We start from the raw sequence: 25,146 nt of genomic DNA on the forward strand, positions 1-25,146 counted from the left end.
CCAGTACGCCGCGGAGATGCTTCTCCCTGAGGGCAAGCGGTCCACTGCCTGGGTGAAAAGACTTCCTGAAGTTGTTTCGGCTCTGAACAACGAGGTCACAAGCCTTATCGGCAAGAAACCCGCCGTTGCCATCAAAGAAAAATCTGTTTACGCAAGACCGTCGACACCTTACACGAGGCCTGTCGGAAAAAGCGAAAAAATCCTCCCCTCTCTTGTCCAAGTTCGTTATCTCTACCAGCCCGGCGAGCTTGAAGGGGGCGTGAAAAGAGCCACGGACCCAATCTGGTCTTTGAAAGTTTACAGCATTGAAAGGTCTTTCATCAAACCGGATCAACCCGTTCTCTATTATCTGCGCGACGGGCCCAAGCGCGGCTTCGTGCGCGAAGAGCTGCTGGTTGTTCCTCCGAACACTACTCTTCCTCCCGCTGACGTGAACTAGATGTGATATTCGCTTGGTTCGGTGTGTATCCCGTCGGGCAGCACCAACCGCTTGTCGTAATAAGCGCTCAGCCCCAGCTTCTCCTGCTCGTAAGTGACGATCTGGCCGTCCCGCATCCTGAAACCCCGGTTAGTGGCCATGTCCTTGCTGCCTTCCAACGCTTCCTTGAACCGCTGCCATGACACCTCGTTGCGCCTTTTCGTCATCCCCTTTATGCTGAACTTCTGTTTTTCGCCACCCTCTCCGTCGTCGGCGTAATAACACTTCGAGCAAAGGGCGATCATCCGGAGGCCCTCGAACTCAAGCTTGAAGAGACCTGGGGTCCGGCCACTCCACTTGTCCCAAGCCAGCCACTGATTTTTTTCCGCATCGAATTCTGCCTTCAGCTCTGGCCGCACGACGTCCTCGAACCGCTCGCCCGAGATCGCCATTTAGTTGCTGTCCGTGTCCATCTGGATCAGCTCGAAATCTCTTCTGTCGACGTACTTGTCAAGAAAGTCGTAGTAGAATTCCAGCATCCGCAGCTTCGCTAGCTGGTAGACGGCGATTCCGATCTGGAACGGCCGCCTGATCGTGATCCGGGGCTTGCGGCTTTCCAGCTCGTAGGCCTCCCCGATCTCGTCGAGGTCTTCGAAATACGCGCTCCGCAGCGCTCTGTCGACAACCTTCTCGTCTTTCGTGTAGATCACGTTCGTTTGCCGCTCCAGCGCTTGGATCAGTTTCCCGTAAGCGCTGTTTCCGAGCAGTTTGAACACTTCGGCGAGCAGCGCCTTGCTTCTGTCCACGTCTCCTGTCCGGCGCGCCTCCGTCACCTGCTCCACGAACCAGGTGAAGAACTTGCCCGCGTCGTAGTCGATTTTTCTGGAAACCTTCGTGACAACCGCCCCATGGTTCACGTACCACCGCAGCAGAGGGGCGTACACCAGCACCCGTTCTGCGGACAGCGCCCCCACAAGCTTTTTTCCGTCTCCGCGCTTTCTGCCTGTTCTTGCCAAGTACTCTTTCATGTGTTCCGGCACAGCTTCGGCGGGAACCCGCTTGTTGATGAAAAATGGGCACATCTCCTCAAACTTTGGCCACAAGCGCTCTGGGATCTTGATGTCGACTTCGGCGAAGCCGAACCACTCCCCGGCTTTCAACCGGCGAATCAGAACTTCGGCCGCTTCCGCTTGGCGGTCATCGCTGTAGTGCACGACCTTCTCCTTCCCGCAAGGCATTTCTCTGAGCATGGTCGAGAGATAGAGAGCGCTGGCGTCGTAACCGAGAATCTTTTTGCAAAGACGCGGTTTTTCGAACTGATGCGACCTTATCCCTGTGACGCCCGCTTCGTGGTACCTTGTGAAAACCAGGCTCGGTCCGCCAACAACCGCCCTTTTTAGCATTGCGTAAGCCTCTCTGCCGGGGCAATAAAGGTCTGCGCCGCGCTCGATCGCTCCCCGGAGCAAATAATGCAAACTCACCCCTGGCGGGCTCACCGCGTCTTTCAGAATGTCGATTCCTCTCTCGGTGTAGAAGCTTTTTATCTTTTCGAGCGCCTCGAGGCCGGGCTCCACATCATGATTGTTGTAGTAGCGCAGCCAGTCTTTGAAGGTGCGCATGCCCTTTTCTTTGAACAGCCGCTGGCACCCCTCCCACTCTTCCCGCGTGAGAACGTAGCCGCCTTTCAGCTTCGAATACCATGCCTCGTATTCAGGGAGCCCGGGGTAATCGAGCTTTTCGGGCGCGTCGAACGATTCGTAGGGGAGCCAGGATTTCGCTGCCTCGCATCGGTAGGCTTTCATCCATTTGTCGTAGCTCGTCCCCGGGCCAAGGTAGTTTATGATATCGAGAAAACGGGGCCCCCAGGTGAGCAGGAACATGGTTTTGTTCCCCTTCTTGGCCACTTTGACTTTTTTGTTTACTTCGGCGAGAGTGCTGACGAAGTGGTTTTTGATCAGATTCAGGTCGTACGAGCCTGAGTTGAAGCCCACGACAGGGACCTGGTTGCACCATTCATTAATTTTTTGCTGCTGTTCTTTTGGCAGCAGGTGTATGTCTTCTGGCACAAACTCCGCTCTCACCTGGCCCTGGATATTTTTCTCACGTCTCTCCAGATCTTTCAGGAACTTGCGGACCAGCTCCATGGGGTTTCTTTCGCAGATGTGGGTGGGCTCTCTTTTTTCAAGAGAGTCCCCGACGCTCACGGAGATCGGCACGTGCGCGCTTTCTAGCGTTAACGCGCCTGTCGGCTCTTTCCGATAATTTTTGTCGCCATACGCCTCGAAATCGTACAAGATCTCGTGCGGGTAAGTTTTCGTTTGCTTCCTCGGGAGTTCCCCTTTAAGAAACCCAACCTCGCAAGACCAGGCCTCGATAACTTTGTAACCGCTCTTACGCAGAAATGCGGTACGGTTCACGGTGGCTTGGTACAGTTGTTCGGCTGTTTTACCGTTTGTTATGACCTCCTGTCGGTTTGGATAACATTTTGGGCATCCGTGGAAGGGGCATCCGTGGTATTGAAACACCGTGGTGGTACCCGTCGACGGGAGAAGACTTCATTTTCCCGCCCTCTCGAGGAAGCCATCTCTCGCCCCCATGCCCGCACATTGCGTGGTGGATGTGAATTCCCCGTCGCTTTGCTTCCCGCTCCAGCCACAGCATCGCTTGTTTCGATGCTGAGCCCTTCGGGGGGTACATCACTTTCTCGAAGGCCGTCAGGGGCGCTTCCACTTTTGTCCCCGGGCAAGAGATCACCGTTTCTCCCGCGCTGCAGGTTTCATGGTGACGCTTGAGATTGCAAGCTTGTGTGAATCTCTGCCCGCAATGGGTGCATGCATAGGTTTTTGCCAGCTTCGCGATGTTTTTTATCAAGAAAGCGTGGCCTTCGTAGACACCTATCATCAAAACGTTTTTGAGTTTGGGGTTCGGGTTTTTTCTGAGATACCATACCACTTCACCGTCATCCAAACGCTGAGGCTCGTAGACACGAATTCCGAGCCAAGATGAGACGGGCGAGCCCTCATTCAGATGGGCTTCCACCTTGTCGAGCTCGTCCAGAGACGTTTTTCTGAAGTTCGGTGGAATGGCTTTGAGTTTGTAGAAACTCTGCGCCAGTCTTCTTGCTTCTTGTGTACAACGATCTGTGCGCGCCCCTCGGTGCACAGCGAGGCATCGCCATAGGCACAGGTTGTCGTTGTACACGTTCAAAGATACCATTTCATGGCTATGGGCAAGATTGCGCAGCTATTCGGGCAAAGGCCCTGTTCCCACCAACGGCTGCCTGTCAAGCACAACCTTCACGTCAATGTTGAAAAAGTTTTCAAACACCCACTTCGTGCTGGGCCTTTCAACTCTTTCATTGTCGAGACGCAGTTCTTCCTGGGTGATAAGCCATTTTTCCGCGTCTTCCAGTTTGTTAAACCACTGTGAGCCCTTCGGGTTCGAGTAGTACACAATAATCGTTCCATCCTCAATGTTACGCAACTGGTACGCGGAAACGTGCCTCAGATAGAACGACGTGCTTACTCTTTCGCGTATCTTCGCCATAAAGTCTGGCGTTAGGTTTCTCCCCAGACCTCTGATGAAGCGCCATCGAATGAAACGCCGGCCTGTTGTCTCTTCCCCTTCTTTCTCTGCGTCATCGAACAGATCCAGAATCTCTCTCTGGTAATCTGTCGCTGTTCGAACTCTCCGCGCAGGGAAGGGGTCGTACTCCCTCAGAAGCGCTTGCACTCCTCTTTGCCTTCTTTGGCGTGGAGGAGCTCTTGGCTCGTAAGGCTTCGGAAGAAGTGGCTTTTTCAGACGCGCCTGCATTTCTTGAGAAATTGGTTCATCCAGGACGTTCTGGACAACCTTTCTTACCGCTGGCGGGCTTTCTGCAAGAAGCTCATCGAAATAACGCAATACCGCCGGATCTATTTTTGCCAGTTCTTCTTCCAGTCTTTCTTGAATGCTGGAAGACATGGTTCCTTGGAATATAACACCGGTTACATTTCTCTAACTGGTGTGTTTCTTTCTTTCAGCTCGAGCAAAACACGTTCAAAGGCTTTTTTTGCTTTTTCTTGTTTGCGGTAAAGACGTTGTTTTAGCGCGCCCCCGCCGCAGGGCTTGCAAAGACGGTAGTCACACAGTAGTCCGACTCCGCATACTCTGAGGGGCTCTGGCGCTCGCATTCCTTTCTTCAGCTGGTAGTTGTGCTGCCCGCAATACGCCCCGTAACAGCGCTTTCCGCAGCTTTCTTTCCGGCCCCGCATCAGCCACCCGCACTTGTTTGGCGCTCGTGCCATCCCGGCTCTGGTGGTATAACCCCTGGCTCGCGCGTTTCTAATATTTCGCACTCCTTTGTTGTGAGTAGTATATAGGGAATTAACCAAATACTATTTCAAAGAGGGAGCTGCATTTAACCGTTTCGCAGCCCCCAGGCTCAACCGGCCCGAGCTTGTGAGGGCCGGACTTGATGGTGGGGGCTGCGATAAGGTTAAATAAAGCTCCCTCTGCGAAATGGTATTTGGTTAATTCCCTATATACTACTCAAACCTATTTTCAAGGTTTCCCTTTTGCGAACTCTTGATTACAAATGAAACGTTTTTTCAATTCAGTACGTTTTCAATTGAAGATGGTTTTAGCCTCTTGGTGTGTGTGTGTGGGTGTGAGTGCTTGTTCAGTTTCACGTCTTTCCCAGAGGTAGGGAACTCAAACTTAACAACGCCTTGAAGGGCTTTTACGACGTCGGCAAGAGTCTTAGCAAAATCCTGAACAGAAATCTTTTCTCCAACCACTTCAGCTTTACTTCACTAAAACACAGAGTCAAGATTTTTCTTCAAACAAAGTTTAAAACCTAACAACATTTTACTTCAAACTCCCTAAATATGCCGTGGTTAATTTATGATTTCAACTACTTTGTGGCTCCAGTCGCTTTCTTCGGATTCGGGTTAGTTTTTTTTTCTATTTTCCCCGAGTCAGTAATTATTATCGACTAGAGATGAATCAAAGGTAACAAATTCAAAACAAACGAACCACGTTTAGTTGACATTAAAGTTAAATGACTCAAAAAAATTGACTACAAGATGTACGTACTCTTTGGAATCTACTAATCATTTATATTCAGTTTCCACCTCCTTTAATATTTGCACAGGAGATGGCAGAAGCTTTCGCCGCAACATGTCTGTAAATTAAAAATGGTCTTATTAATATATTGAAAACTTATTGCGACGTTCGTGTTGTCTTCACCTGTTCAAAATGAAGAAACAAAAGGAACCATTTGTCTCTTTGCAAACAAAGGCCAAGGAAACTCTATCAATCAATGGTTTAGAATTTGCATAACAGGGCAATACCAGTTTTATTTCGATGATACTTTGAATCTTTAATTGATCTACCCCTTAATTTTGTTTTGGACACAGTGAACAACAAATCTAACGAATGTACGATCCAGGCATTCAGCTTCCAGTTTCTTTATCAGCAGAAACAAAATTAAACATTGAAAGCAAACTGGTTTTAATTAAAAAACAAACCATACTACATATTCTCCTTGAGTTTGAAGATCTCTGCAAAATTAGTTACTTACTATTTGCTTTTTTTCGTAATCATAAACTACTACATATGTACATCAAACTCCATTCATAAGCTATACATATCACATCCTTTTGAAGTATGGTTTCTTCAGTATTTGAAAGTATCACCTTAACCAGTTTAAATGCGTTTTCCTGTGTCCTCCTGTAGCCTGTCTGTCCGCGGTGCGAGAACCATGGCAGAGTATGGCCGGCTAATGGAAGCGTTCGGTGTGATACGCGATTTCGGAGCCAAAGCGTGTTCCGCAGTGTGTTTATGATAGCGCGTCGAATGTGTCTCATCTTCCAGCAGTAAAGCAGTAAATTACAGGATTCAAAGTTCAATTAAGGAATACAAGAGTTTGTGAAAAAAGAACCAATTTCTTCAAAGTGATACTTGGGCCGTTGATTTTAAAGGCGGCCAAAGTGATAGAATAAGGCAAATAACAAATTAAAAACACGAGATATACGTAGAATATACCGGCTGCAGATTTAATGAGGCTAGAAAAATTTGTTTCTTCCTCCGTCAGTGCTTCTTGCTGTACTTGCAGGGCCTGAATTTGATTCTTGTGGCTTCGTGGGGTTAAATAAATTGTGATGTAGATCATCGTGGTAAGAAGAACACCAACAACCCCAGTATTCGTTTTAATAAGTGAAAAAATATCGCTCTGAACCCAGAAAGTTAAAAAAGAAAGAAATACACTCAGCGCCCATATTGAGACCACTGCAGCAACAACACGGTTGTGAGTCACAAGTTCCTGGTATCTTAGATGAAGATGAATCGCTAAGAACCTGTCTACACTTACAGTCAGAACACCAGAGTACGAAGCCAGGGAAAATAAATGTGCAATGATGTGAAAAGCTTTACACGTGTTACAGCCAGGATTGTCTTCTTGTAACCACTTGACCAGAATTGAGACTAAAATTTGCTGGCCCAATAAACTAACACCAACATCAGAAACAGCAATACTCAGGAACAATGTTTTTAAAGTCCTCGGCAGCGACGAGGTTTTTCTAAGCGCGTGGATTGTTACAATGTTCAACATGATGGCGGTATAGCATAAAAATATATTGAAGGCACAACTAGCGATGTTCGTTGAATAGAGGTCCTTATCGTCAGAGATTCTTGGGTAGTAATCCAGCAATAATTTACAATAAGCCGATTTCCTCATCATAGTGATTTTGACTCAGGTTTCCTCAAAGCACCGCGCGTTTGACATAAAAATTGTTCCATGAAGCAAACAGTTTCCTTTCTAGACGCCACGGACTAACTAGATTTTTTGGCTCAGACAAGTGATGATCCTCGGCAAACCAAAAGTAGTAAAGTATTCTAGGATTTGCTCTTTCAAACATTTTTGAGAATATGAAATTTGAAGCTCTCATTTGTACGCAGGTCCTTAAACTGTTTAGAATAAATTAAAACCAGGACGTCACTGGTGTGAGTGTCAGGTTCATTTACATGTAACAAGCCTTTGCAATAAAATTTCACTTATACAAAATGAAGGAAAAAGTTTTCTTAATAGGTCGCTCAACATGTTGATAATGCATCTGCAAACTGAACAGTTTTGATCCAGTGTGAATGTGTGTCATGGCTGGAATCGCGACGTAACATAGCCGGATCAGTGATTAGCTAGTGTGGTACGCGATTTCTGAACCAAGACATGTTTCGCAGTCTGTCCTTGAAAGCGTGTTGAATGTCCCCTCATCTTCCAGCAGTAAATTACTGGTTCAAAGATGAATTAAGACAATGAATTAAGATAATGCCATGGTGTCTAGAACTTCTAAGTGCTTTTTAACAATGCAACAGAAACACGTGATTCTGTGAGTAAGATGCCATGGCATTGTTAAATCACCTTCAACAACAACAACACGAAACAAAACACGTTTATTTACCATTCTCATCAAGAGTTCTCTTTTTTAGTTTACAGGTCTGTTCAATAATGCCATGATGTCGTGGAGCACTGAGCACTGAGAAGGGGAAGAAATATCCTGCCCACCAGGATTCTTGGAAAAAATTTCTTACTGCCCAGAAATCACCCACTTCCCCCCCCCCCCTCCCCTCAAAAGTTAAATGGGCCTCTAAATTATAAATAATTCGAACAGCACACACCACAACTGTCACTCTTGTCACGCAAAGACATTTTACCACCTTAGCAGTTGTGTTTTCTCTCTGAGTTCACTAAAAACGCATGTTACGGGTACATAGGACTTGAGAAAGGTTGTGATAATCATAACCTAAAACTTTTGGAGTCTTGGATTAATGAATTTGGTGGCCCTAGTGTTTGTGCACATGCTCGCAACTCGAATTGTTCACGTATATTGCTATGAATACAATGCCTGGCTTGAAACCTAGCTTTTCCTGCAGTGATGATAATGATATTATTCGTGCTTTTTAATTTTACCTGGTAAACGCGGATGGAAAGTTGAATTCAGGCGTTCGATTAATCCTGAAAGCCACATCTTGTATCCTGCGTGGTTTTCACGGTCCCGCGAGTTTCTCGTTTGGGGCAACTCGACTCCAGTTAGCTCAAATATCGCTCAGGTTAGCCTGAATAAAGCATGTTACGCTTGTTCTGAATAAGGGTGATGGAAACATTGACTCGGACTAATTTGACTCTTCACTCTCCTACTCGCAAGGTTGGGTTCAAGTACTGAGAACTGAACACAAAGGGGAATATACACGGTTTCCGTCTCTTTATGAGTGCTTTATTGTTAAACAGGAAAACATGGTCAGCAAGTGCATTGTTACTCTATCAGTTAATCAATTGTTAAGGAATTTTCTGTTCCTTAGGGAAAATGCGCAACGTTTCTCTTAATTGCTCGCACGATCGCAAACTATTGTAATGTCTAATTATTGCCGCGCTTTGGCGGGTAGAGGAGATGGAAAACAGTTAAATGTTTAATTAACCAGTTTGGAAAGAATTTGCGATTACTCTCCAAACGGCTGAACTGTTTCGTTATAAAATTTTAGCACGCCACACGGTGAAAACGCCATTTTCAACATCGTGTGCATCTCGTATGTCGTCATTTGGTTTTTATCGCCGGTTTTGTGGCGTTTTACAAGCAGTATTGGACTCAGAAATATTGAATGTAAATGTCGGAACTGGGGAGAAACATGAAAACACTTTTACGCAATATTTTGTGTGACGAAATGGATGAGTGAATAGTTGGGCGGCGGTTTTGGGTTTATCGTTTTAAACCAATAAATAGCGAGCTCCGCGAGATTGATATGCTATATATAAAAACAATAATGAAGGATTTTTTATTTTTTCGAACATTGGCCGGCTTGTTCTCGCTTCAATTCGCAAAGCGCTTCGCTAAATTATTATTAAATAAAATCGAGAAGCGTGTACTTCAATAGTTGATTTTCTTCTTTTGTATCGTACGACATCCATTCTTTCATTTTCAGCTCTGGCTTCTATCGCCGCGCGAGTCAAAACTTCAAATGCCGGATGTATATTTTTGGCTCAAACCAAACTCCAACTGCGAGAGCGTTGACAATGGCAATCAAGATCAAGTTTCTCTACGTTCTACGATTGGCTTAAACGATGAAATCAATTAATTAGATTTTGAAACATTTAATTAGATCAATGTTAGCGTCTGTAGCAAGTATGGCTTCAAGCGGCGAGCCAAAAAATACTCTATGCGGGCCCTCATGACCGGCTACAGTGAAATGCACGCATGATTTAATTGCCAAAGATCCAAACAACCGGCTGAATATTATCTACACACCATTTTTGTAATGATTTAAACTCTGAAATTTCAACTCAAATTTTCGACACAAGCTAAAGCGCTAACTTCGGATCACATTTTAGAGTAGTTTTTAGTAGTCCGAGGTTGTGCCGCCTGCAGAGATCTAACAGCCGAATAATTCAACAATCGTTTCCTGGCAATGGTCGATATTCGACAATAATTTAGCTTCATTTATTTCATTTTTCAAAACCCTTCATTGCCATGTTCATTCAAAAACCTTCAGTGAAATGAAGTTTAAGGGTGTTTTCCTTTTCATAGTGGCCGCTAGTACCATTTTAATCGTCGGCTTTCTTATTCATGTGAACAACACGCACGTCATCGGGACCTTCACTGAAAGGGTTGACGATGTCTTCTCAGCTGTATTTCGCAAGTATTCAATACACAGAACCACAGAGTCGACAACTCGAAAACCATTTGTTTATCTCACGGAAACTGAACAATGCCTTCCTCCATACTTAGCTTCATCTTCTCACATTGGTGATCCCCAGACCTGCAACTGTGATGTGATAGTACTAAGTTACCGAGCAAAGTGCCAAGAAAACAATCAATCACATGTGAGTTACTTGTTTGATCCCAATACCCTGTTTGCATCTGGACGAAATGTACTTTTCTTTGCCGCAATGGATAGAAGAGCGAGCTATCATTACTACATATTTTTAAACGACGACACGACACTCAAGTACAATAAATTTGCCCCTGCGGAGATGAAAAAGCTGTCACCTTTCCGCGCTGTGGAGACATGGCTGTTAGATTACGAACCGGTGGTGGGTGTGTTGGATTATGATCATCATGGAGCAGACTATATTCTTAAATTCAGGAAACAGTCGTGTGGTATAAACGAAACGGCATCGCTAGTCCTTCCCACAGTATTCTACGATGCACTGTTTAACGCTTACCATCACAAAGCTATTGAACACATCCTTCCCTATCCGACACAGTATGAACGAGGATGTGTTTTTTGTAGTAATAGGCAAGCCATGATAGCCGTTGAGGTGAAATTTGGTGGCCAAGCACTCCTTTTTGCTCCAGTCACTGGTGCAAATCCCCTACATCGTAGGGATGATAATCGTCGGCTAAAGATGGCGGCCAGAGAGCGGGAATTTGTCGAGTACATCAGACAAGAGGCCCCTGTGAAGCTACGAAGTCATGCGATATTTGAACAGTTGAAACTAACAAAAGTGACGGAATACCTTAGTAAATGATCCAGGTCGTATTGTGCCAATGTTACACGCCATCAACCCATTATTCCATACATGCATTTGGTAAGTGATTCTTGACCCTTTCTGGCAGTGGGACATTCAAAAGATTGGGACATTCAAAATGTAAGTTGTGCGTGTGTTTCGTCTTCATAAAATTTAGCCTGCGAATAGGCTGTCGGCGAGGAAGAAGCATGTCGGAGAATATTTTTCTGAAGAATTTTGAAGAGATTGGATCATTCTCCAGATAAACCAATGCCTGTGGGCCGGCCAACATTGCAAAGAATGCATGCAACGGCTTCAAAACTTTAATGTAACTCTAAAAAAAAGTGTGTAAGCATTGAATTTCTTAGTATTGTTAGTTATACATTCAAATTTTTAATGGTCACATTCTGGTTGTTCCTTGATTTTCTTGGTTGCTTTCCGAGAAGTTGTATATCAATTCTGCTGACCAAGGTATTTCGCAAGGGGGACGACCATTGTGAACAGAATAGCTGGCAAAGCAATAAGCCGATCTTTCGTGTTTGGAGTCGAAATAACAAATATATTTAAAAAGACTATATATTTGGTATGCAGCAAAGGTGGTTGTATAATTCTATCCATCGATAGCTTTGACAGTGGCTTTTAAAGGGATACTCTACACTATATTTCGACTTTTGCTCAAAATGTAGCATATGCACTATAAAAACTTATGAGAGACAGAAAAAGCGGGAGAAATAAATTCTAACTACTGAAAACTGCGCTAGAAAAGCGAAATTTCACTCAATTCGAGGACCGGAAGTGAAACGGACGACTTTTCAGGCACGTGATCAATGACGTAGAAAGGAGAACTCGATCAGCGCCATTGCTTGTTTCACAAAGGTTATAGTTAGCATGGAATCGGGGGATTCGTGTAGTTCTTCTTCTGTTTCTTCTCAAGAACAGTCTACAGAAGACACAACCTGGGAAGACTGTCAAGGAACGCAGCCGTATCTCTTTGAGCCTTACGACAGCGAGGCTAGCTCAGACACGGACTCCCCAAATGAGTCCGATGAAGAAGAATTCGACCGACTGCAAAACACAGACTGGTAAGAGATCAATCTACTTCTTGTGGCGAGTTCTCTTTACAACCCGTAATTTTGTAACTTGATTTTTTAAGCGAATAAATGAGTTCAAGATGACAACAAGGTTATCTTGTCGTGGTCTTTGTGATGGAATTGGTTTACGTGTATTTTCGTGCGCAGATATCCACAATATCGATGTGTGAAATAATTTTCGGCTTGAATGTGTTTTTGCGTTCATATGCATAGGTCATAAGCTCTGAGTCATAAGGTAAAATCTCGATTGGAAATTGTAGGTGTAAGTGTGGAAGTTGCCAGAGACTAAATCGAGTTGTAGAGTGCATTTGTTGTGCCGAAATTGACTGCGTCGTAGCCAAAAACAATGAAGCTGTTGAGGCAGAAGGACTGGCCGAACCTCCCATTTGTATCACACAGCATCCAGGGTTCCACGCCGTTTGTTTGAATCGCTGGGTTCTACAGACGGCATGGTACCAGTACAAGCAACAATATCAAGATTCTTACGAAGGGCCATCTCACAAACAAAATAGACACATAGCCTACAGGCAGTTGGCGAGGTGGTGCTGGGGTCTTTTGGGAAAGGAAGTGCGAGTGGTTCTGCCATCATGTGCTGTGTGTTGCATACGAGCACACTTCCCGCCTCCAGGGCTCGAAGAAGACTTCGTATTTGAAGGATTTCACTTTCCGGACGAGTAATTGTTTTAATACTGTGTAGTATTTCAATTGAGCTTCTAGTTGACCCTACTAGTCTGTTGGGGTTTTCCTTGAGATTATAACTGACGAAATAATCGCATCAAGGGTGATTTGGTAAGATACTTTGAAGAACATATTTACATTGTGAAGATGGTTAACATTCTAAGATCCTCATTTAATGTTTTATTTTCCATTTCACTTTGTGTCACTGAGTCAGTCTTCTGAGACTGATCGAAGATCCTTGCATTTATGAGATCAGTGGAGTATTACTAACAACAACAGGGACTGCGGAGGGGGAGGGGCCGGCAGGGCTATAGCCCTACCACTTTTATTGCTGGGATTTCTTTTCTACGGCTTCAGATGATGTGGATAAAATTTGCATTTTACTACTTGAAAGTAATATTGGCCAGATATTTTAGCCCTACCACTTAAAAATGGTCTCTGCTGTTCCTGAACAACAACAACAGCAATACTCTTTATTTTCTTTCATTTTAGTATATAATTCTAATGAAATTAATTTTGACTTTAGTCTGACTATGGCTAGATGTCACTAATTGTATGGCTGTTTGTTTAACAATTTATTGCAATGTGAACAGTGAATTGATCAAAGTCATCATCATTTACCATCTTTATTCACTTATCACTATTCCTGATACTTTGGCAGTGCTGATCCTAGCAGTATGCAGGACACCTGTCAAATATGAACTCACTTTAATGACCTTGCTGTCCATGAGTTCTCATAGCTCAGTGGATAGAGCGTCCACACAGTCTTCGGGAGGTCATGGGCTTGATTCCTGGCGGGGACTCAGAATTTTTCTTTGTCCCATGCTCGTGTGTTGTTGATCAATTCACCTTTCACATTTCAAAACCTGAGCTTAAAATGCACCATCTTTATTCACTTATCAATATATTGCAATATAGCTTTTAAGGATGAGGACGATCCTGGTGAAGAAAGTCACTTCCTGAATCTTGATTTTAATGCATCGACTGCGGCCTGTTTGTCAGGGCGGCCATAATCCGATGATAGTGATCGGGGAGCATCAGCTCTCTCTAAAACAGAACTTTCAGTGCCTTGGAGAATTCGTACAACACTCTCTTTCAGGTTGGCAACATACCCTACGTGAAAAATGAAAGTAAGTGGGGTCTAACCATGCACATGTAATGTAAATATGTAAATGAAAAAATTGTAAATTCCAGTTTGCTAAATTCTTTCATTCTTTACTCACCATATGTACATTTCACTAAAATCTTCTTTACTGTATGCTCTCCTTTCTTGTACTTTGGGAAAGCAATGTTGAATCGTTCTCTGCCATCTTGCAGTGTTGCCTGCTCCCTGTCACTGTTTTCGTTGAAATGCAGGATTGCAATCTGCAACCTAAAAAGATAGGTATTTTTGCTTTTGTTTTACCTTCCATTCAATAGGACATAAATTCAGAGAGGTTTTTTGGCAACCTGAAAAATGTCACATTTGTAACCAAGGTTAGTGTGCATTATGATGTTATGATATGTTCAAGTCTTCATACCTGCTTGTCATTCCATGGTATGAAAAGGCCACCATTTTTGCAGCAAAGTGGTTGTAGACAGAATGGAAGGCCTCTAGAGAAGATGTAGCATATTGCCCTGAAATTTGCTTTATATCTTTCAAGAGGGACCCCTTTGTCAGCAGCTCTGTGAGATTTTCATAGGGTGGTGTACCTGCAAAAAATAAATGGTTTCACCTATAATGATAAGCATCTAATCCCTCGTTACAACTATCAAAGATCATGATACATACCAAATAACTGTGTTCATGTAAAAGCATACTCCTGAATATGCATGTATATATGGGGGCTATTAATGAGACAGGCTTGTTGATATTGAGACTTGAAGAATTTTAAGGTTTTTTTTAACTATGTACCTGGCTTGAGCCATTTTTTCTTTCTTTCTCTCCCATGTAACCTTCCATGAGCACACTTAGGAAACAATGGATGTTCATGTCCAGAATGCCTGTTCATGAGGTGATTTGTTATGGACAGCCATTTTGCCTCCTTGAGGTCAGGGTCATCATCATCTGTTGACGAGGCACACCAGAACATGTGGTTGACAATGCTCTTCTTCCATTTTTGAACCACAGCACAATCCTTTTTTTTAGCAAGGGCATCAATCTTCTTTCCAGTTCCTAAATAAAATTACAGTTACTAGTGGCTAAAAATTGTATCAGTTGATTTTAATCCAAATTATATTTCTTTCAAATATTCACCTTTTCCAACATGCCAACCATCCAACCTGTGCTTAACTCCAGGCCATCTCTCCCTCATATATTTTCTTATTTGCACATGCCTGTCAGTTATTAAGGTGTTAATGGACAATCCTTCACCAGTTAAGAATGTGAGTGATCTTGCAAGCCCCTCTTTTTCCATAGCACCTGAGTTTTTCACTTCGTTGCTCTAAAGATAAGTATTAATTAAAATGCAGTATTACTTAAAGCACAAAAATACTTCTATGAGCCCATTTTAAATTTAATCCAGTACAAACCTGTATCAATTGAGAATCTAGATTTTATTTTGCTCAGCATCCATAAGGGAGTAGGTTCCATACTTGGCTGAATGACCAGGGCTGTCACAGCGGCCATCACCTCCCACTATTAATTCCCTCCCTTCAGCTTTGATGTTGTCCAGCAGACTGGAAAGTTGCTGTTGGTATGTCCTCTGCACAGCAGTATGTAGATACTTCTTTTGGTGATTCATAAACGTTGAGTAACATATCGTTGGCACATTCATATGTTTCAATATCTTCAGCACCTTTGCTGGGCTTCCACCACCAAAGAGGATAGAAGAGGACAGCATGATGTTCCCAACAGGAATGTCTCCAACTGAGGGCTGCGAATCCCAGCTTGTAGTGAACGTGCAGGAATAACATTTCTGCGACACTGTTATTTTCGTACCAATTCTTGATTCGACCATCCGTTCACATTCCGACCGGCAAACTGGGCAGAACCGAAAGAGGTTAAGAAGTGAAGACTCTGCCACTAGGAACAGGTTTTGTTGGTGAGGAGGTGCATTTTGGGGAGACTCCCTGTAAATTAATAGAGTGAATTATTAGTGGGCTTGTTCTCTTGAAATATTCATAGTTTGTTGCTACAGTAGATCACAGTACAATGACTGCATAATGTATAGGGGTTGTGATAGATAGTTCGCTTACTCGTATAAACAATCATCCAAATCGTCAAAACCAGTATCATCATCTGCATCAATGTCTTTGGGGTCAGGGACGTATGAAGGGTCATCATCTTGCTCCATTTCTTCTTCATTGTCTGACAACTCCTCGTCACTCTGGACTGGGGTCGAAGTCGTGAAAAATTCTTTGAGAAGGGTGCATTGAGTTTCTTGACTTTTTTGGGCAATGGACGTTTGACAACCTGCAAAGATATTTCGGCACAGAATTGTTTTTCGCCTGAGTGGATGACCCGTGTTTATGATATACAAGGAAAATTATCGTGGTAGTTTCGTATTTCTGTCACGCATCAGTCGAGAAACCAAACTTGCCTTTAGCGGTGCGGCTGCTTCGAAATTGTACAGAAACGTTTTTCCCTGTATTCCGGGTTTGGGTAGCAACCTCTACAACTGCAGGCAATGTTTCCTCTGCATTTATTGTTAACTCCTCATTATTTTCACCGGAAGTTGACTGCAATTCCTCCCTCTCGTGTTCCGCGAGGATCTTAAAATAGCAGAACACAAGTAAGTATTATTCTAATTTTCTGAACGAGTTTCCCTCGCTTTCAATTTAAGCTAAACTATTAAGGCAAGTTATAATTTCGTCCTAAACATACCCTAGCAGCCTCTCGTTTCCTATAAGCTCCTCGTGGCGGCTTCTGCGCGTGTTTTGATGGTCCGGTGAGAGCGTCTTGAGAGATGTTTTTGTCATGTCGTTTTAGCTTCTTCGTCTGCGGAGGACCATTTTTAAAAATCGTAGGAACAGCATTGGGTTTCAAAATATTTTTCATCTTTAAGCCCAGAGATTTCGCTATCACCGTCTGTTCTTCAAAGGATTCCTCAGTGAAGTGAGCGCTACAAAGTCGGCTAGTCATCGGGTTGAAAACATCAGAACGGGTGTTCTTCACGGCATTCGTCCATAGCTTAGCGTAGTGGGCATCTTCAGGCCATTTGTGAAGGCTTACTCCATCTTTGCGAGTGTTAGAACATCCACCAGCTATACAGCGATGTGGCATTATAATATGTTGCGCTTAAGCCGAAGGAGTGTTACGCACGGGGCTGTGGTCGCGTCGCACGGTTTGGGCTGGTATTAAATTCGCACAGACTGGGCACACAACTCAACTGCTGTATAATAAACTCTATTACACTTTATTGCTTGAATTGACTTCTTGATATGCGAAAGCGAACTTATACACGTGATTTTTGGTACAAAGAATCTTTGACGTGTCCTCAGTCGATAATGACATAGTGCAATTTTAGAGATAGTCGCGCCTACTTACAAATGGCTGTAATGATGTTGAACTAGTCATTTACGAGAAGAATCTTACGCTAAAATTATTCAAAGAGAGAAACAAGGTTTTCTATGGTATTTTAAGCGTAAGGCCTGGACAATGTTTTCGCACAACACGCGACACGACAAGCTTTTTCTTAGCACAGCCGATCTTCCCCAGTGTACATATTATCGAAGAGGTTTTGCGAGTTCTCCTTTCTACGTCACTTCCGGTTTTTGACCTGTGATCCAAAGCTCGAACCGCAAGTCAAGAACGTTCCCCATTTACACAAAAAATAAGAAGATTGACCACTTATAGCTGTTCAATACTTCTTATTTGGGTTATAAGCTATCTTTTTTTAAAATGTTGTTCTGAGGTGTAGAGTATCCCTTTAACCGAAACTGTGCCAAAAATTATGTGCGAGGTTTTGACGCTCGAGAAGTGTTTTCCACGTCGTCTCATTTATTTGTATAATTACAGTCGAGCCTCCCGTAAGCGACCACCCAAAATGTCAAGCCTAGCTGGTCGTTTACGGGAGGTGGTTGCTTACGAGAGATAACACCATATTGGGTCAAAATTTTGCCACATTAGCATATATGGTAACTACAGAGACTTGCCCCTGACTGACTTGTTTTATTCAATTTTGAGAAAAAATCCGGTACTTGTCATTGATAAATTTCCGTCTCCTGTACAACCCAGGAATGTGATAATATCACAGCATCTTATTATCCAATTTTCGCTCTATTATCTGTGAAGTGGTCGCTTACGGGAGGTAAAAAGCAAAAGAAATTTCAAACTTCTAGCTCTAAAAGTAGTCGCGGCCGCTTACGAGAGGTGGTCGATTACAAGAGGTTCCAAATATGGTGATTTGACTTGGAAACGTTTGTATTTTGGAAAACTGGTCACTGAGGAGAGGTGGTCGCAACCGGAGGTTCGAATGTATATTATTTTTATTGCTTGAAGACTTTTATTTTCCTTTATAAACGCAAACCATCCTTCAGTAGACACGGAAGAGAATTAAGGAGTGATCATTAAATCTGACATTCGTTGAAAAGTGGTTTTCTTCGCACTGCAAAGCCTTCCACAGGAACAGAAATTCAAGTAATATATCAAACACGGTAGACAGTGTTTCACTGGGATATCCAAACACGGAGAAGAGCGTTGAAAATACCACGTGCAGAGGAGTATTTTTGACGACTTTGGAGGTGTTTGGATAGCCGATGAAGCACTGTCTCGAGTGCTTGATATATTACTTGAATATCAAATGTTTTCTCGTTTCATTGGTTCGTTATTATTTATTTGTCTTCGCTCGGACATTTCAACGTTCCAGGGATTTTTTAATTTGCGAAAATCTTAATTAGATGCGGTGAAAAGGCGGTTTCTCGCCCGATCTGATGCTCAAATTAAGGTGTGAGAACGAAGCTCCATGCAAGTCTTAAAAGACTCTAATCGAAGTCAAATTTTACACGATGTTGAAATAACTTGTCTTATGCATTTCTGATGTTTAAAACGGCTCAATTCTGTTGATATTGTGATTTTGCGGACAATTTGAAAAAATCCTCTGAAAAGAACTAAAATTGGCGGCAAAATATAGGTCATGTTAAAAATGCAGCATAAAATCAATCAATCAATTAATTAATGACTTTATCTTGTATCTCATTTCTCGAGAATTTTATTTTCTAGCGTCAATATACCAATGTTATACATTTACAATGTACAACAATGTGTAACATGGTAAGAGTCGTTCGTACTATTAACTGGTCTTGGCAACTAAAAAGGTGACGAGCACATGGGCGGAGGCGGAGGTTGAAAAAAAGAACGCGGGTTGTCAGTTTATGTATAACAATAAAAGTAATAAAAAGACGTAGGCGCCACTGGCCCTAGCGTCAGTCATGTCAGTTTTAATTTGTAAACATAACCTCAAAATCACTTTCAGCCTTTGGAAATTCAAAACTAATCAAAAATACCGGCCGTTTAATTCTTAAAGAATCCGAATGGATAGTGCACCTGCAGACTGTTAGAAGTTTCGTTAGTAGTGTGCAGGCGAGCGGGACTGAAAACACAGAAAGTGAGATCCACTTCGAAGCTGCCGGCTTTTGCGTGCAATAGGAACGCTTGATCAAGAGAGCGTTACAGGGCATATATGATTTGGTCGTCGTCGTTACGTTGTGAACTCTGTCCTCTCTGTTTTGAGCGCACCGCCATTGGTTATATTCCAATTCATCCATCCTGCTCCTTTTTCTTGACAATCCTTCACCAAGTAGTTTGCGGTCTGGCTTTCACTTTTTGACTTTTTGGCATCCACCTCAGTGCTCTCAAACAGTCGTGCTCACAAAAATAACCCGTAAATGCTTTGGTGTTACGAGTCGAAAATAACTGGAGTTAGCACTGAAGTAGCACCTCCTCTTGCTATCCGAATTCGAGGTTCTTGGTGTAAGCTATGGCCGAGTCTGTTACTAACTTGTTGCGTCTGCAAGGGTTTAATCAGATTACCCTTGCACGTATGCCAAACACGTTTACAATTCGGTCACACATCGTGTTCTTTTTTCTGTGGTATGAAAATTGTTTGCAAGCTGTTATTGAGAGAGGAGATAATTGCATCATTGTACCTGTATTTTTGGTACGGGTTTTTTGGTGCGTGGGGGAAGGGGTGGGGGGGGGGGGGGGTGGGGGCGGCGGAGGGGAGTATAACTCAGCTCCATTCTCAGTCAGATAATCACTCTAGATCTTCTCCCTCAAGTTTAATGCTGCTTCTCGTAAAGTTGTAGTATAGCAGTGTAGTTGATCAAAAGGCTGCGAATAGATTGTACCTGCCTCTTATATGAAGGCTGGACACACAGGTCATTGAATCCATAGAAACGTTACATAATCTGCCAAGAAAAGCCAAGATTTACGCGTGCGGACAAGGACGACAAGTTTGAACCGAAAAGTTATTGCGCACGTAGTACGAAAAACAAAAGCTTTGAAAATAAATTTAAAGGATAAAAACTTGAGTGTCCATCCGAAAAAAGAGTTCAGGAATGATCTCAGTCAGCTTCAGTCTTCTTAGCAAGCTTCTTTCCATAGATCACAAGTAAAGACCCAGTTGATGTGAAATTCAAAGTACAAGAGGAGTCTATTTTTAAATTCTTGGGTAATGCGCCTTTCGGTACCAATACATGCACAAATATTGCAGAAGTGTAGCAGATCTCGTAAGCTGCTATTGTTCACCATTGTAGTAGCTGTTATTGTTTTAGGGCTAGGTGCATTGCTTCCGATGTTTGTGCTATTGTTCCCTTAAAAGGTATCGAGCCATTCATGTGAGACCTTACGAGACCTGCTACATAACCCAACTATTGAAATCTGCTTGGTTTCAATATGTTAACCCAAGGCCAGCTTAATCCCAAACCTAGTTTCAAGGTTTCCCTTTTGCGAACTCTTGATTACAAATGAAACGTTTTTTCAATTCAGTACGTTTTCAATTGAAGATGGTTTTAGCCTCTTGGTGTGTGTGTGTGGTTGTGAGTGTTTGTTCAGTTTCACGTCTTTCCCAGAGGTAGGGAACTCAAACTTAACAACGCCTTGAAGGGCTTTTACGACGTCGGCAAGAGTCTTAGCAAAATCCTGAACAGAAATCTTTTCTCCAACCACTTCAGCTTCACTTCACTAAAACACAGAGTCAAGATTTTTCTTCAAACAAAGTTTAAAACCTAACAACATTTTACTTCAAACTCCCTAAATATGCCGTGGTTAATTTATGATTTCAACTACTTTGTGGCTCCAGTCGCTTTCTTCGGATTCGGGTTAGTTAGTTTTTTTTTTCTATTTGCCCCGAGTCAGTTATTATTGACTAGAGATGAATTAAAGGTAACAAATTCAAAACAAACGAACCACGTTTAGTTGACATTAAAGTTAAATGACTCAAAAAAATTGACTACAAGATGTACGTACTCTTTGGAATTTACTAATCATTTATATTCAGTTTCCACCTCCTTTAATATTTGCACAGGAGATGGCAGAAGCTTTCGCCGTAACATGTCTGTAAATTAAAAATGGTCTTATTATTACTATTATTATTATTATTATTATTATTATTATTATTATTATTACTATTACTATTACTTTGTGGCTCCAGTCGCTTTCTTCGGATTCGGGTTAGTTAGTTTTTTTTTTCTATTTGCCCCGAGTCAATTATTATTGACTAGAGATGAATTAAAGGTAACAAATTCAAAACAAACGAACCACGTTTAGTTGACATTAAAGTTAAATGACTCAAAAAAATTGACTACAAGATGTACGTACTCTTTGGAATTTACTAATCATTTATATTCAGTTTCCACCTCCTTTAATATTTGCACAGGAGATGGCAGAAGCTTTCGCCGTAACATGTCTGTAAATTAAAAATGGTCTTATTAATATATTGAAAACTTATTGCGACGTTCGTGTTGTCTTCACCTATTCAAAATGAAGAAACAAAAGGAACCATTTGTCTCTTTGCAAACAAAGGCCAAGGAACCTCTATCAATCAATGGTTTAGAATTTGCATAATAGGGCAATACCAGTTTTATAATAATAATAATAATAATAATAATAATAATAATAATAATGGGAATTTATTTCGATGATACTTTGAATCTTTAATTGATCTACCCCTTAATTTTGTTTTGGACACAGTGAACAACAAATCTAACGAATGTACGATCCAGGCAGTCAGCTTAATTCCAGTTTCTTTATCAGCAGAAACAAAACTAAACATTGAAAGCAAAGTGGTTTTAATTAAAAAACAAACCATACTACATATTCTCCTTGAGTTTGAAGATCTCTGTAAAATTAGTTACTTACTATTTGCTTTTTTCGTAATCATCAACTACTACATATGTACATCAAATTCCATTCATAAGCTATACATATCACATCCTTTTGAAGTATGGTTTCTTCAGTATTTGAAAGTAACACCTTAATCAGTTTAAATGCGTTTTCCTGTGTCCTCCTGTAGCCTGTCTGTCCGCGGTGCGAGAACCATGGCAGAGTATGGCCGGCTAATGGAAGCGTTCGGTGTGATACGCGATTTCGGAGCCAAAGCGTGTTCCGCAGTGTGTTTATGATAGCGCGTCAAATGTGTCTCATCTTCCAGCAGTAAATTACAGGATTCAAAGTTTAATTAAGGAATACAAGAGTTTGTGAAAAAAGAAACAATTTCTTCAAAGTGATACTTGGGCCGTTTATTTTAAAGGCGGCCAAAGTGATAGAATAAGGCAAATAACAAATTAAAAACACGAGATATACGTAGAATATACCGGCTGCAGATTTAATGAGGCTAGAAAAATTTGTTTCTTCCTCCGTCAGTGCTTCTTGCTGTACTTGCAGGGCCTGAATTTGATTTTTGTAGCTTCGTGCGGTTAAATAAATTCTGATGTAGATCATCGTAGTAAGAAGAACACCAACAACCCCAGTAATCGTTTTAATAAGTGAAAAAATATCGTTCTGAACCCAGAAAGTTAAAAAAGAAAGAAATACACTCAGCGCCCATATTGATACCACTGCAGCAACAACACGGTTGTGAGTCACAAGTTCCTGGTATCTTAGATGAAGATGAATCGCTAAGAACCTGTCTACACTTACAGTCAGAACACCAGAGTACGAAGCCAGGGAAAATAAATGTGCAATGATGTGAAAAGTCTTACACGTATTACAGCCAGGATTGTCTTCTTGTAACCGCTTGACCAGAACTGAGACTAAAATTGGCTGGCCCAATAAACTAACACCAACATCAGAAACAGCAATACTCAGGAACAATGTTTTTAAAGTCCTCGGCAACGACGAGGTTTTTCTAAGCGCGTGGATTGTTACAATGTTCAACATGATGGCGGTATAGCATAAAAATATATTGAAGGCACAATTAGCGATGTTCGTTGAATAGAGGTCCTTATCGTCAGAGATTCTTGGGTAGTAATCCAGCAATAATTTACAATAAGCCGATTTCCTCATCATAGTAATGTTGACTCAGGTTTCCTCAAAGCACCGCGCGTTTGACATAAAAATTGTTTCACGAAGCAAACAGTTTCCTTTCTAGACGCCACGGACCAACTAGATCTTTTGGCTCAGACAAGTGATGATCCTCGCCAAACCAAAAGTAGTAAAGTATTCTAGGATTTGCTCTTTCAAACATTTTTGAGAATATGAAATTTAAAGCTCTCATTTGTACGCAGGTCCTTAAACTGTTTAGAATAAATTAAAACCAGGACGTCACTGGTGTGAGTGTCAGGTTCATTTACATGTAACAAGCCTTTGCAATAAAATTTCACTTATACAAAATGAAGGAAAAAGTTTTCTTAATAGGTCGCTCAACATGTTGATAATGCATCTGCAAACTGAACAGTTTTGATCCAGTGTGAATGTGTGTCATGGCTGGAATCGCCACGTAACATAGCCGGATCAGTGATTAGCTAGTGTGGTACGCGATTTCTGAACCAAGACATGTTTCGCAGTCTGTCCTTGAAAGCGTGTTGAATGTCCCCTCATCTTCCAGCAGTAAATTACAGGTTCAAAGATTAATTAAGACATGCGAGAGTCATTGCATGAGAAGAGCAAAAATGTATTCAAAGCTGTACTGGGGCTGTAGATTACAACTTGAGTACAGTACAGCTGACCAGATAAAGCTGATTAGCAAATAACAAACCAAAAACACGGGATATACGTCTAAAAACTTCCCTACGGTAGATTCAATGAGGTTTGCAAAATTCGCCATTTCGCCAGTTTGTGCTGCCTTGTTTTTAAGTTTACATTTACATACCAAAGGGAGGGCACTATCACAAAGATGACGTTGAAAAGTTAAAGGGCACTAGAAATATTGACGGAAACCTTAAAAAATGCTCTTTTTTTGTTAAAATCACCATGTATCTGTGCACTGAAGATAACTGATAAGCGCTATTACTCAGTTGACAAAGTCGGCCAATTTTGTTGTTTCGTCTTGTAAAAATTCGTTTTTTCTCCCCTTCATTTTGGGGTTGTAGGCATTTCTCCGCGCATGCGCGAGCATTCTTGGTTTTAATTTTCGAAGCTTATAATTACAGAGCTGTTTTATTCACGTATTCTTTACATAAGCAGAGGTTCTCTTCATACAAGAAGTTTCAGGCGTTTACACTTCTCCGTTTTTAGATGCAGATGAACTAAAAATGGCTTCACGGGCCCGAAAGGTTTCCCGGGCTTTCGAGAAACGGGCACCTTGCCCGCTGTGGCGCCGAAAGACACCACAGGGTAGATACAGTTATGAGCCAGACAGCGTAGTCGGTGATCTCTGTTTTTTGCGTTCGACGACCGCAAACCTAATTTTGACATGTGGCTCTTCGGAGTTGGTCTCTCTGTGCACGGTTATAGGCCGAAAAAACCACATTCCTGTAAGGACACCAAAATGGCCACCCCGCTTGATTTTTGCAGGGACATGTCACGGCCAGTAAACTGGTACCGTTTAATGCTAAGACATACGATAAGACATGTGGCGAACATGTGAGTATGTGAGCAGGCCACGTGAGCTCGTCTTTCCGATGGATCTTTCTTTGACTTTCCATATAAGCTCATATAGTCGCCGTACGCTTCGCTATTATGTGCTCTCAGCGTTAGATTTAGGCAAATTTAAACGCTTCGACGGTAGCATTTATCGAAATCTGAGGGAATTGTCCTCGTTTATTAAAACGACTTGGCTTTGGAATGATGACCGCGGGAACGGCTACATTTTGATTGCATTTGTTGATTAGTTCCAGGCGCGACAGATAGCTCAGTCTTTATCCGGTCGAAATTTTATTGTTTGGAATCGGTGGAAAAGTACTCTGAAGGCAAGATCCATAAGACTACTTTAGTCATCAGGGGAAATACTCGAATTAGTCGCACGGAGTTTGTTTACGATAAACGGCCACGCGAAACGAGCACGCGTTTGCAAATGCTAGCTTAGAATAATGTACGTAATTTAAATATTCTATGAAACTTGAGAGTCTACAGCAAACTGGCGGCGTCACGCAACGTATCAACAAATCGTGACTTCTTC

General features: G+C 42.3%; 3 protein-coding genes and 1 pseudogene across 4 annotated transcripts; 2 read left to right on the top strand and 2 right to left on the bottom strand.

The window, feature by feature from the left end:
- Window positions 1-870: 870 nt before the first annotated feature.
- LOC145490449 (uncharacterized) lies at window positions 871-2,562 on the bottom strand. The gene has a single exon (XM_081469565.1). It carries the CDS (start codon window positions 2,560-2,562, stop codon window positions 871-873), a length of 1,692 nt encoding a protein of 563 aa, XP_081325691.1.
- A 5,102-nt stretch (window positions 2,563-7,664) lies between these two features.
- Window positions 7,665-11,205, top strand: LOC145490099 (uncharacterized). The gene has a single exon (XM_081469202.1). It carries the CDS (start codon window positions 9,945-9,947, stop codon window positions 10,917-10,919), a length of 975 nt encoding a protein of 324 aa, XP_081325328.1. The 5' UTR covers window positions 7,665-9,944; the 3' UTR covers window positions 10,920-11,205.
- A 336-nt stretch (window positions 11,206-11,541) lies between these two features.
- On the top strand, window positions 11,542-12,757 carry LOC145490118 (P2X purinoceptor 7-like). Its single transcript, XM_081469223.1, has 2 exons — window positions 11,542-11,980; window positions 12,250-12,757. Exons 1-2 carry the CDS (start codon window positions 11,787-11,789, stop codon window positions 12,665-12,667), a joined length of 612 nt encoding a protein of 203 aa, XP_081325349.1. The 5' UTR covers window positions 11,542-11,786; the 3' UTR covers window positions 12,668-12,757.
- A 31-nt stretch (window positions 12,758-12,788) lies between these two features.
- On the bottom strand, window positions 12,789-16,914 carry LOC145490119 (uncharacterized; annotated as a pseudogene). The gene is made up of 5 exons (XR_014049666.1): window positions 15,179-16,914; window positions 14,904-15,090; window positions 14,562-14,822; window positions 14,188-14,359; window positions 12,789-14,039 (listed from the first exon to the last, which is right to left on the bottom strand). The product of XR_014049666.1 is annotated as an uncharacterized LOC145490119 (transcript).
- Between the last annotated feature and the right edge of the window lie 8,232 nt (window positions 16,915-25,146).

This window comes from Orbicella franksi, chromosome 6, assembly GCF_964199315.1.
Source record: "Orbicella franksi chromosome 6, jaOrbFran1.1, whole genome shotgun sequence".
Taxonomy (NCBI): domain Eukaryota; kingdom Metazoa; phylum Cnidaria; class Anthozoa; order Scleractinia; family Merulinidae; genus Orbicella; species Orbicella franksi.